The sequence below is a fragment of the Mus pahari genome, chromosome 5 (genome assembly GCF_900095145.1).
Source record: "Mus pahari chromosome 5, PAHARI_EIJ_v1.1, whole genome shotgun sequence".
Classification (NCBI taxonomy): domain Eukaryota; kingdom Metazoa; phylum Chordata; class Mammalia; order Rodentia; family Muridae; genus Mus; species Mus pahari.
This window is the reverse complement of record NC_034594.1, coordinates 139,794,011-139,807,194: the sequence shown is the minus strand read 5'-3', so window position 1 is coordinate 139,807,194 and position 13,184 is coordinate 139,794,011. Positions and strand designations below refer to the sequence as shown.

General features: G+C 42.7%; 1 protein-coding gene across 1 annotated transcript in view; it reads right to left on the bottom strand.

Moving 5' to 3' along the window:
- Positions 1–355: 355 nt before the first annotated feature.
- Tmco1 (transmembrane and coiled-coil domains 1) overlaps positions 356–13,184 on the bottom strand; it is a 24,367-nt gene continuing 11,538 nt past the window's right edge. Inside the window, exons 4-6 of the mRNA XM_029538701.1 lie at positions 12,627–12,694; positions 6,253–6,397; positions 356–980 (exon numbers count right to left, since the gene is read on the bottom strand). Coding sequence (XP_029394561.1) covers positions 882–980; positions 6,253–6,397; positions 12,627–12,694 — 312 coding nt within the window. The 3' untranslated portion in view covers positions 356–881. The remainder of the gene's footprint in view (positions 981–6,252; positions 6,398–12,626; positions 12,695–13,184) is intronic.

Genomic DNA, 13,184 nt, shown 5'->3' with positions numbered 1-13,184 from the left:
CATGTCTGTGCGAGACTTTCTGGATTGGTGACTGATGGAAGAGGCCCGGTCCAACCCTGCACAGTTACAGTACGTGAGCTTTTCTAGGTGGGTGGGCCCGGTCGCTAGGAGGAGGCTGAGAGCCAGGCAGAGTTAGCAAGCTGGTAGCCAGCCTCCACGGCTTCTGCCTTGAGTCTTGCTGGAGTTCTAACCTCTATTCCCCCAGTGGTGAACTATGACCCGGAAGCAAAGGCTGAAAACCCCCTTCCTCCCCTAAGCTGCTTCTGGCCAGTGTTTGACAAAGCACCAGGAAGCGAACTGGAATACGCTCAAAGTGTACACTAGAACAAGCCCACATTCTGAACATGACACAGGCTGGTAAAAGAACATGACAAAACTTTATTTTAGCTTTTTGGGCCAATGCTTATCCTTATGTTTAGATTACAGAAAATATTCTTTTTAATATGCAAAAAAATCAAACATTTCTCTAAATGAAACATCTAAAAATTTGGCTCATTGTCGAACACAAAGTGACATATTTGGCTTTTTAAAAAAACACAACAACTAATTCCAGTGAAGTTGTTACATAAACTGTTTTTCCCTAATGTTCATGGACAGTCTGCGTCTGTGTACATGGCACATACACTGAAATACTCAAGTGAGGCAAGAAAGATGATGTTTGTGGTTACATAAACCATCCAAATGTGACCAGTGAATGCACTTAATTACTAAAGAAGCCATCCGTGACCATAGCACTACTCCATTAGTTAAGTACTGTTCTCATTTGATCATATCCATAGCTAAGAAATAACACAAACCTAGAATGTGGCCAGGTGCTCTGTAAGTCTGATGTGAATGTCTAAAAAGTATGATAGGAAATTCAGAATTCTGCTTTCTTTCCTTCAAGAAAACTTCCCAGACGGAGGTGGGGGGCCAAGAAATCCACCGGCCTGCTTGGTGGCAGCTCGTGAAGGGGCAAGGCCAAGAATCTTCTGGATGTTCTGTAAAGAAAGCACAGTAAGAACTCATTTTCATATAAGCTATAAATAGTGGTTAACATATATTTCAGCAAAGAGAATGCATATAAACTAAAACTACAGCTACCTGCAATAGACTGACGGTGTCATTTTTTAATATAATGAAGATCACAACAATAAGACCTATACATATGCTGGGACGTGGTGGCACATGCCTTTAATCTCAGCATTTGGGAGGCAGAGGCAGGCGGATTTCAGTTCAAGGCCAGCCTGGTCTACAGAGTGAGTTCCAGGACAGCCAGGGTGATACAGACACCCTGCCTCAAAAAACCAAAAACCAAAAACCAAACCAAACCAAAAGACCTGTACATACTTGACAGAACCTGCTGCTGCTAATCTAAAGATGCCAACTTTGTTGAGTGAGACACACACACACACACACACACACACACACACACACACACACAGGTGGGAGGAAAGGGAGGAGAGAGAGAGAGAGAGAGAGAGAGAGAGAGAGAGAGAGAGAGAGCGCCAAGAATCTAGAACCTATGGCCTTGTTCATAGTAGGCAATCACTCCACCACTGAGCTGTACCCCAGCCTCCAGGTAACCTACCCACCTACTTTCCTTCCTTCCCCCTCCCCCCAGCTCTGCTGGCTTTTTGAGACAGGGTTTCTCTGTGCAGCCCTGGCTGCTCGGGACTTCACTCTGTAGACCAGGCTGGCACAGAGATCCTCTTGCTGGTCTTCCGGGGGCTGGGATTAAAGGTACATGCCCTCACACCCACTGTAATGTTTTATTTTTAACACAAAGCCTATAAAATACAAGGGCTTGCTTTCTCTTGAGTATAGTATGACTGACTTTAGTCTTTACTGCAAATAGTGACAGAGGGGCTGGGACATAATAGAGGAAGAACACTTGCCTAACTTGGAGGCCCCAAATCTTTATATTTTTAAAACTTTGCATCTTTTCTTTATCTTAACTACATCTAATACAACAATATAAGTGTATTCAGTTTTTTTTTTTTAAATACTGAAGCAGTTTCCATAAAAAACATTTATTTTTATGTTCTGATTTCTTTGACTAATGTAACATTTCATTTAATTACATAACTACAATAACAAGTAAAACCAGTATAAACAGGTTTTGGAAAACAATAGACTTTTGGAGCAGACAGGCGTGGGTGTGCTAAAGAGTACTCCTGCAGAGCCATCTGACTAGAAGATCAATTGGCATACACTTTACAGGGATGGGGAGGGCTGATGAGTGAGCCAAGGTTACCTCACTGCCAACTGTTAGAAAGTTCACAGCATCTCGGAAGAAAACCTGAGATACTCTTTCATTCTTCTTCTCAGTTCCTTCACTTGGTATTTGAAACCACTAAACTTTGGAAAGGACTAATGGGTTCTCCAAAATAGCAAGTTAAATTAGCAGCAGGTGTGATGACGCACAGCTATAATTCCAGTGCTCAGGAGGTACAAGCAGGAGGATCTGGAGTTCAAGGCCAGCCTGAGCTGTCTCAAAAGGTTTTCATTTAAACCCATATGCTCTGATTCTTAGTCTAGTGGGCACTCTCCCACCACACTTTCTGTTAAGAGTGCTGGTCTTAGCCGGGTGTGGTGGCACACGCCTTTAATCCCAGCACTCGGGAGGCAGAGGCAGGCAGATTTCTGAGTTCGAGGCCAGCCTGGTCTACAAAGTGAGTTCCAGATAGCCAGGGCTACACAGAGAAACCCTGTCTCGAAAAAACAAACAAAAAAAAGAGTGCTGGTCTTCAGAACAAATGGCACTCAGTACACGCAGCCTTATACTCCTGGACTATCTGTCCTTCAACATTCTATTGTCTGTTGGGCTTAAGACACTAGGAGAATGCCCGTATCTAGGCTCCTTTGCATACGTACTACTTTCATCCCTTGTCAGAAGATAATGAAGTAACAAATACGACTTCAAGGACCCCTTTAATTTATCATAAAATATTTAAATACATTTGCATTTATTTAATACTTTAAAATTTTCATAATTTAATGAGAAATTTTAAAATGAGTTAGGAAGATCAATCATTAATAGGTCAGACTAGAGAAGTATCTGAGTTTGTATTTCTTTTATAATTAATATAACTTCACAGACAGCTGTAACAAAATTAAAAACAAAAACACTATATAAAACAGTGAGAAAAATCTAACAATATCCTATTAATTTCCTGCTTTTAAAATTTGAGCATTAATAGCCAGGTGTGGTGGCACATGCCTCTAATCCCCAAACTTGGAAAGCAGAGGCAGGGGGATCAGTTTTAAAGCCAGCTTGGGATACATAAGATTGTCTCAAAAAAATAGTTAAAAAGAACAGAAACTGGCCAGTACTTCCTGGCACCTACAATGTATTTTAGCACGAGGCTAAGGATTCTGAGAAACAAGAGCAATTTGAAATTATACAAGAGAGAACACAGGATGATAACACATTTGTTCAGCCAACAAACACAGAAGAAATCTAGACAAAATATACAAGGGACCTTGGCCCAGTTATTCTGCAGAGACAGGGGTCAATTATATGTGTCCTTTTCATTTTCCAGAGTAAAAGCCAGTTTAAAAACTCTGATGGCCTTTAAATGACAGGGTTACTGCGATGAAGTAGAAAATGGGAAGCAAAGTCAAACCGTTTGGAGAAACAAGAGACTGAGGGACAGACTGAGGGCGTCATGCTCCCGCCAAGGACCTTACCTTCTGACTCAAGGTAGCACCGCCAACAAGTCACTCTACAATTCTGTGCTGATCTCAACCTCGGCCAGTGCCCAAACTAGGTAAAGGGTTGAGAATAGGTGACTGTGAATGGTCAGCTGTACCCCTCCCTAGGCCTCAGGGAACATCCCGGAAGAAGGATGTGGAGGAGTATTGTAAACTATCTTCTGGATGAACTCATGGCAGTTGTGCATCAGTCAAACTCCAGCGTGGACGCTTGGAGAGGGGCGTGCAAGGCCCCTCCCCTAGCTGAGGAGCTACTGGCAACTGCTGGCAGCTAGGGAGGGGTGGTGACTGCTAGGCTGCCCGTGTGCCCTCAGTGGACGGCCTCATATCCATATGCAGACAGGCAACACTAGCTGGGCTCAGGTTAGGTTAGGAAGGAAGGAAGTAGACATGAAGCCAGAAGGGGACATGTCAGAGTGAGTCTGCAGAAGTTGAAGGGAGGTGTAGGGTAGATGTACAAAACACATTTGTCTACAAACATCAAAGTCTCAGAGAATAAAACATTGAGCTGGGCATGGTGACACATTCACTTTAAGGTCAACTTGGTCTACATAGCAAATACTAGGCTAGCCAAAGCTGCACAGTGCGGCCCTGTCTCAAAGGTTTTGTAAGCAGGGTGGTGGTGGCATACACCTTTAATCCCAGCACTTAAGGAGGCAGGGGCAGGTGGATCTCTGTGAGTTTTAGGCTAGCCTGGTCTACAAAGAAAGGTCCAGGATAGCCATGGCGGTTACACAGAGATACCCTGTCTCAAAAAACCAAAAATGAAAGAGAAAGGGGGTGGGGTGGGGAAGAGAAAAGAAAGACAAGAAGAAAACAAGACAAAAAGCCCTGAATCCCTGCAGAAGCTAGGTATGGAAGAACTGTATCATAATACAGACCATGAACAACAAACCCACAGCCAACATCTTACTAAGAAAAATTAGAGACACATCCTTCAAAATCAGGACCAACAAAAAGTCATCTACTCTTCCCACTCTTACTCAATAGTGCCTGAAGTGTCAGGCAGTTCAGATGGGGAAGAGAAATGAGAGGAAGTGAGAGGCCATCCCTGTCTGCAGCTGAGGTGAGCCTATGTAAAAAGACAGTAAACTCCATCAAAGAGCCAGCCCTTAGGAAAAACAAGCAAGGGTGTCCCAGTGCCACAAATGGCTAATTCTGTGTACTTACAAAGAAATGATAAACAAATTCTGCAAATTAGCAGGATATAAAATGAACATACAAAAATCAATAGCCTTTCTCCACGTTTTTCTATAAGAACACTGAGAATTCATTTATAATACCCTCAATACAAATAAAAATGGAATACAGTTGAGAACAACAACCCACCTAGTAATGAACCTCATTCACAACAGCCTCGAAAGCAAACAACTGATCAGAAACAGGAGAGCCAGCAGCAACAGCAGCAGCAGCTGGGAGGCACAAGTGCAGCAGCTGACCTCTCCACGGCAGGGGACTCAAGGTCCCTGCTCCCCACCATGCCTGCAGCCTTTCACTCCTGCCACCTCCTCGGTCAAGACAAGTGCTAGAACTGTTCCTCATCCTCCAGGACACAAGTCAAACCATCCTTTTGTACAGACTCCGAGTTTGTACAGCACTTGCCTGTGGCTACTGTGTTTCAGTAGCAGGTCTCTAACTCCTACTGCATTCTGCACACAGAGGTGGGGAAAGGCATGAACTACTGCTGCTGTGGCTCAGGGTTAGACTTCCACCGAGAATTTGAGCCACAGTCCATGAGCTTTTAACTTACTTATTTTCAGCTTCTTTCCTAACCTGTGAGGCCTAGAATTCATTGTTAGCTCAGACAGAAAAACTCAAGTCGTTAGTACCTGGGCTTAACTGTAAATACCCTAAAAATCAGTATATTAACGGTATTGTCAGAACACCTTCCAAAAATGGAGTTTCATGTAGGGAATTTGGAGTGCTTGTGAGAAAACCCTAAGAAACCAAGACAAGAGTCTTCTAACCTGGAAACACAGAATTGTTCTTGGAATGTGTTTCCATGCTCCTCTCGGGTGTACCAGATAGGAGTGAGCTTCCCTCAAGTTATATAGCTGGCTACTGGCTTACATGCCTCAGTGAAAAGCATGTTTTTGCCATGTTTGGCTTGTCCTTGTGAGTCTACATTTTACTCATGTGATTCTTCTTAAACCTGAGAGTATCAATTGTCTGATGCTCTGAAGACAGTTGGCTATTGCATTTCATTTTCAGGCTCCATCCTCCCAGGTCCCACCACGTCCAGACCAGTGAACACTCCTGAACTGACAAAAGGCACTAGGACATGAGAGAGATGACACTAGGCCGACTGAAGTCACTGTGCTCAGACAGGTCCAGTGAGAAGCAACTGAGGCTCAGGAAGGGGTGTGAGAGCCACGTTTGGTTTTACAACTGCCCCCATCCCTAGTGGCAGCCATCTAGAGTTGCAGGCATTTAACACAGCTGTGAACAATACACTGGAATTCCAGGTGAGCAACTGAAAGAGCTCGTAGCAGGTAAATGTTCCCAGCGTTACAGAGGCAGAGCTAGCTACAGTGAATGGAGGGTGCGGACACTCACTTGTCGGATTGACATGGTACAGAGGATATACAGGAAGATGAAGGAGCAGTCTGTGGTATCGTCTCCCAGCAGGTTCCGATGAGACAGTCCTTGGATATAAGACAGAGGAGTGAAGGGGAGCTTTGCCACCACTCTACCATCAAATCTAAAATGAAAAGATAAAAAAAAGGCAAAGAACTGTTATTTTTAGAAAATCAACAAAGTTTTTTCAGGAAAAAGTCTGGGTACAAGTAGGACACACTTTACCTAGGACTGAAGGTGCAGTGGGGTGCAGAAGGACCTGGCTAATTGGAGCACTTGAAACTAGTGCCTCTCCATGCTTCTGGTAGGAAGACCCAGCACACTCAAATTACAGAGGACCAAAAAGTCTTGTGTACTGTATAGCTATTAATATATGGTCTATAGAAACTGAGATAATAATTGTTTTTAAGTATCCTCTTAGCTGGGCAAGGTACTCAAGTACTCAAGATGCAGAGGCAGGTGGATCTCTAAGAGTTCAAGGACAGCCTGGGTCTACACATAGCAAATTACAAGCCAACCAAGGCTATATAGTGAAACCCTGCCTCAAAATGAACGAATAAACACAATACAATACAATACAATACAATACAATACAATACAATACAATACAATACAATACAATACAGGGAAGGGGGCTGGAGAGATGGCTCAGCAGTTGCCATTACTTGCTGCTCTTCCAGAGGATCATGGTTCGATTCCTATCACCCACACCATGGTTCACAATAGTCTTATAGCAGACACCTTGTGCATACATGCAGGCAAAACACCCATATAAATTTTAAAAAGTGTATCCTATTAACTAGCAAGAAATCTGATATATGTTAACATAATTTAATGAAAAATAACTTTTAGAGGCAGCAAGATGGCTCATTATGTAAAGGTGGCCGCTGTCCAGCCTGATGGCCTGAATTCCATCCTGGAAGCAACAGGGGAAAGGAGAGAACCATCTCCTGCAAGCTGACCTCTGACCTCCATGTATGTACCGCAACACATGTGAGTGTGCCAACCACAAAACACAGACTTTTTTACAAAGAATTAATAAGTACTTTGGGGAAAAATATATTCTAAAATTAAAAAATGCTAAGAAGAGGGATATTTTTAACTTCTGAAATCTAATTAGTTATCTCCTAAGAAATGATGGGGTTCACAATCCTCAGTCTTGGGGTGCTGCAGCATCACACATCAGGATACTAGAAAACCCCACAGCACACTGTGAGACAATGAGAGTGACAGAGAACGTCATGAGATTTAGGAAAACTGCAGACTCCTTGAAGGATGCCAGAGACATCCAGGGAAACCTAAACCACATCTTGGGAAACCTGGGTCTAAATCCTGTCCCCAAAAATATGGCACACACAGACAACCATATACACTGCGGGTAGGGAGAAGCAGTAGCAGCAAATGTTTGTTTGAGACAGGGTTTCTCTGTGTAGCCCTGGCTGTCCTGGAACGCACTCTGTAGACCAGGCTGGCCTCAAACTCAGAAATCTGCCTGCCTCTGCCTCCCGAGCGCTGGGATTAAAGGCGTGCACCCCCACTACCCAGCTACCAATTTTTCTTTAAGAGAAGATTTTGCTATATCCCAAGCTGTGCCCAAAATTGAAATCTTCCTGCTTCAGCCCCAACAATCACCCTGCCTTCCCTTCCCCTAGAGCTCCTTAGCGAAGTCTAAGAATTATTTCCCCCCAGATGACCATGAGACTTATAAGGAAGAGCTAAACCATCATCTTAACCTAATGAAGGAAAGAGCCGGTGCAAGGTGGACTCTCCTTAAGTACACTTAAGCTCTGAACATCCAGGGCAAGACTGCTACTCTTGAGTAGGAGAATACGGAACCATATTCTGACTCAGTAAAAGGAATTATTTTCTTTTTTAAAAAGAGTCTAATTTAGTCTGGAAATGGAACTGCCAGAGCACTGCTGATGCCTTCCAGTTCTTTAACCCTTCTTTTAAAACTTCCACTTCATAGAATTGAGACAAAAAGGGAGCACGCTCTCTGGATTAGAGCTGCTTCTCTGGTCTTTTTTGTCTCTCTTTTGAGACAGGTTCTCACTGTCTATTGGAAGCTGGCCTCAAGTCTGCTGCGTTCATGGCTAGAATATAGTCTCTCTCTCTCTTTTTTTAAAAAAAAGATTTATTTATTTAATGTATGAGTACACTGTTGCTGTCTTCAGACACACCAAAAGAGGGCATCACATTCCACCATGTGATTGCTGGGAATTGAAATCAGGACCTCTGGAAGAACAGTCAGTGAACCACTGAGCCACCTCTCAAACCCAAATATAATCTCTTAAATACCTACTTTTAGTCTTAACATTTATAGACAGACAGCAGATGCTTTAAGAAAAAGACCTGCTCTGCTGGGCGTGGTGGCGCACGCCTTTAATGCCAGCACTCGGGAGGCAGAGGCAGGCGGATTTCTGAGTTCGAGGCCAGCCTGGTCTACAAAGTGAGTTCCAGGACAGCCAGGGCTAAACAGAGAAACCCTGTCTCAAAAAACAAAAAAAAGGGAAAAAAAAGAAAAAGACCTGCTAAGTGTGTTAGTACACACCCATAAGTCTAGAACTTGAAGGCAGAGAAAGAGAACAATTGCATTTTCTTTTCTTTCTTTCTTTCTTTCTTTCTTTTTTTTTTTTTTTTTTTTGGTTTTTCGAGACAGGGTTTCTCTGTGTTGCCATGGCTGTCCTGGAACTCACTCTGTAGACCAAGCTGGCCTCGAACTTAGAAATCTGCCTGTCTCTGCATCCCATGTGCTGAGATTAAAGGCATGCGCCACCACTGCCCAGCCTGATTTTTTTTTTTAAAGCAAGAATTAAAATGATGATGATGATATCACAAAAATTCACAACCCACTTCTATGCTGAAGAGTCAAACTAGAAGAAATACTAAGGACACTTAGAAAGAAGCTGCAAAATGTAAACGGACTTAACATAAACACTACTCTTCCATGAGAATATTAAATACATAACATGAGACAGAGGCAGGCAGATCTCTGTGAGTTTGTCTTCAGCCTGGTCTACACAGTGAGTTTCAGGGCTGTGTAGAAAAACCACGTCTCAAAAACAAAAACAAGCCAGACGCCTTTAATCCCAGCACTTGGGAGGCAGAGGCAGGCGAATTTCTGAATTCGAGGCCAGCCTGGTCTACAAAGTGAGTTCCAGGACAGCCAGGGCTATTACACACAGAGAGAAACCCTGTCTTAAAAAAACAAAACAAAAAACAAAAACAAACACATGAAGAAGTACAACACATCAAACACTCCAAAATGAGCTGATCAAAGTCTCTCCCATCACTCTGTGTGCATGGGTGTGCGTGCGTGCAGAGGTCAAATGACAATTCTGTAGAACTGGCTCTTTCCGCCCACCTTTATGTAGGCTTCAGGGATCAAACTCCAGTCACCAGGCTTACACAGTAAGCTGCTTTTCTCACTGAGCTATGGCCAGCCCCCTGACAACACTTTAAATCTTTAAGTGACATATTGTTACAGGCCATGGAGCACAGGGAGTGTGACACTTCAGTACATATAAAATGTGTAATGATCAGAACATGGTTTTTAGATCTCTAGCTCCTCAAACACTTACCTATCTATCCATCTATCTATCTATCTTTTGGTGGGAACAATCAAGATCCTTGTTTCCATATTTTAAAAAATGTACAGGGCTGGTGAGATGGCTCAGTGGGTAAGAGCACCCGACTGCTCTTCCAAAGGTCCTGAGTTCAAATCCCAGCAACCACATGGTGGCTCAAAAAAACATCTGTAACAAGACCTGACGCCCTCTTCTGGAGTGTCTGAAGACAGCTATGTGTCTAATTACATATAATAAATAAATAAAACTTTAAAAAAAAATGTACAATAAATTATTATTAAGCATAGGAGGCCCTATATAGAACAGTTGACATGCCTGAAGCCCACATGGTCTCCAAGCACCAACTCTTGAAAGTTGTTGTTTAGCATCTGTATGCAAACTGTAGTATGCCCTTCATCAACAAACACAAAAATAATAAATGAGGGAAAACAGAATTATAGGATAGAAATCATGGGGTTTCTAGATAGCCCATAAAGTTATTTAATTTTCCAGTGTCTTCCAGCTCTAGAGGCCTACAGTTCTGAGAATGACCAGCTAAGTGAACTCTGGATGTGCCTAGCTCTGTTGAAGCAGTGCCACACGATTGCGCCATTCTGCTACTCGCTATTTCAACAACAGTCCCTGACCTCATCAATGAACAAGATTATAGTTGTTAAGACTCTATTTTAAGAGTCAAAATGTTTTTATACGAATACCTTCAGTTTGAAGAAGCATATCAGTAAGCAATTTATCTTTAAAGACTATATAATGTCTAGGCTTTTATCTGATAAACAAACATTCTCACTGTTAAGTAGATTTAAAGAGTTAGTAACCAGGCAGCAATGATGCTTGCCTTTAATCCCAGCACTCAGGAGGCAGAGGCAAGAAAACCTCTGAGTTTGAGGCCAGCCTGGTCTATAAAGCAAATTCCAGGACATCCATGACTACACTGAGAAACCCTGCCTCAAAAATCAAAGTTATTATATTAGTGCTTCTCAACTGTAGTGGTTTGAATATGCTTGGCCCAGGGAGTGGCACTATTAGGAGGTGTGGCCTTGTTGGAGGAAATATGTCAATGTGGGGGTGGCTTTGAGACCCTCCTCCTAGCAGCCCTTGAGACGGTCTTTTCTTATTTGCTTCTGGAACAAGGTGTAGAACTATCAGTCCTGGATGCTGCCGTGACTCCTGTTATGATGATAATGGTTGAACCTCTGAAGCTGTAAGCCAGTCCCAGTTAAATGTTATCCCTTATAAGAGTTGCCTTGGTCATGGAGTCTCTTCTCAGCAATGGAAACCCTAACTAAGACATCAACCATCCTAATGCTGCCACCCTTTAATACGGTTCCACAGGTGACCACCAAGATTATTTTTATTGCTACTTTAAAACTGTAATTTTACTACTGTTATGAAAAGTAATGTAAATCATTTGTTTTCTAATGGTCTTAGGCCACCCCTGTGAGAGTTGCTTGACAGCCCCCACACATTGGGGGGGGGGGGGCAGTCCTGACTGACATATTATGTGACTGTATTCGTTTAAAATGAAATTCTTATTTATATAACTATATTGAAGTTATTTTTTAAAGAAGGATGGTGAGATGGCTCAAAGGGTAAAGTCACTTGCCATCATGTCTGATGACCGAGTTCAAAATCCTAGGACCTATCTGACAGAAGGAGGGGACAGATTCCAGCCAGTTGTCCTCTGACCTCCACTCATGCATGTTGTTTTAAAAACAAAAGTCCCAGCCATTTGATTTTATCAGAAAAGATTCAGGAGCCAGAGCTGGGATGAAAACCTGCTAGCTCAGAGAGGCAGAGAAAGCAGCCCGCTGACCCTCCTACCCCACCAAAGTCTCCTTCTCCACACTGTCTTAAATGCCTTCCAACCCAAAGGCCCTCCTTTCTGTTCACTTCTGTTCACTCCCTGCCAGCTGGTTACTTGCTTGGCCACTTGACCTGTGTTGACTTTCTTTAGCTCTTGGGTTAAAGCCATGTGCTGGAGATAGACCACAGCACAAGTACTTATTTACAATAAACAGAAAGCTCTAGGATCAAAGGCTGAGCCATACTACAACCAGAGCAGGGTTTTACAGTTCACAATCTCAGGGTTCACAATGTGATCAAATGTCCTGTAACATGCACTTGAGCTCTCTCTCTCTCTTGGTGTGTCTCTGTCTGTCTGTCTGTCTGTCTGTCTCTGTCTCTATCTCCTGCATACTCTCAAATGATTATGAAAGATACATGACAGTGAGCATATGCTCAAAGCACACCATACACCAGTACTGTACATTTGCATAGTGAATATAAGCCAATTTTAAAAGGGCAGACAGTATGGGGGAAATTTGCTCAATGTACAAAGTATACTTATAACACATACAATAAATATATACAATGAAAACATTTTTCTTGATATGTGAATAATGTTTACGTTTGAAATTTTGTTTTCTTTCTTTGATTTTCTGGGGGGAGAGGGTAGAGGTTCAAGACAGGGTTTCTCTGTGTATGTAGCCTTGGCTGTCCTGGAGCTCACCATGTAGACCAGGCTGGCCTTGGAACTCACAGAGATCTACCTGCCTAAGCCTCCCATGTGCTGGGAATAAAGACATGTGCCACCATTGCCTGGCTTTCTTTCATTATTTTTGAGAAAGGATTTGGCTGTGGAGGATGGGTTGGCCTCCAACTCAGAATTACTTTGAAATTCTGTCAATACAATATTACTACAAATCTTATGCTCATATGCATACAAACAGAACATTTATTAGGCAGAAGCATATAAAAAAGGTTACTCACATGGAATTAAACATTCCCATTAAGGCAGTAAAACAAAAACCAATCGCAAACATGGATTTCATCCGTACCTACAAGGAAAGCAAAAAATGGTCAGTTCACACTAAATGTGTGTGTGTGTGTGTGTGTGTGTGTGTGTGTGTGTGTGTGTGTATATCATACTACAAAAACTGAAGTTTCATGTAATTTTTCTTAAAAACTTTTCCATAGATCTGGGTGTGGTGGCAGGCAGAGACAGGCTGACCTGACAGGATGAGGTGAGATGTGTGGCCACGGCTACACATGGAGTCTCTGTCTCAAAAACAAACAACAAACAAACAAAGAACAAAAGTTCTCTTTTGCAAAAAGTTCCTTGTTATCTAACTCACCTTCCATCTCCAATTCCTCCTCTCCTTGTTACTTGTAATAAACTGGGATAGCTCTGAGGCCACATTCTGGCCAACCAATCATAAGTAACAAGTGTTGACTAGGATATTTGTCCCATTATTATGGTGGAGTCTGGAATTCCTGGACTCACTGAATCTGCCTGTCTGACGAGTAGCTGGATCATAGGCATGCATT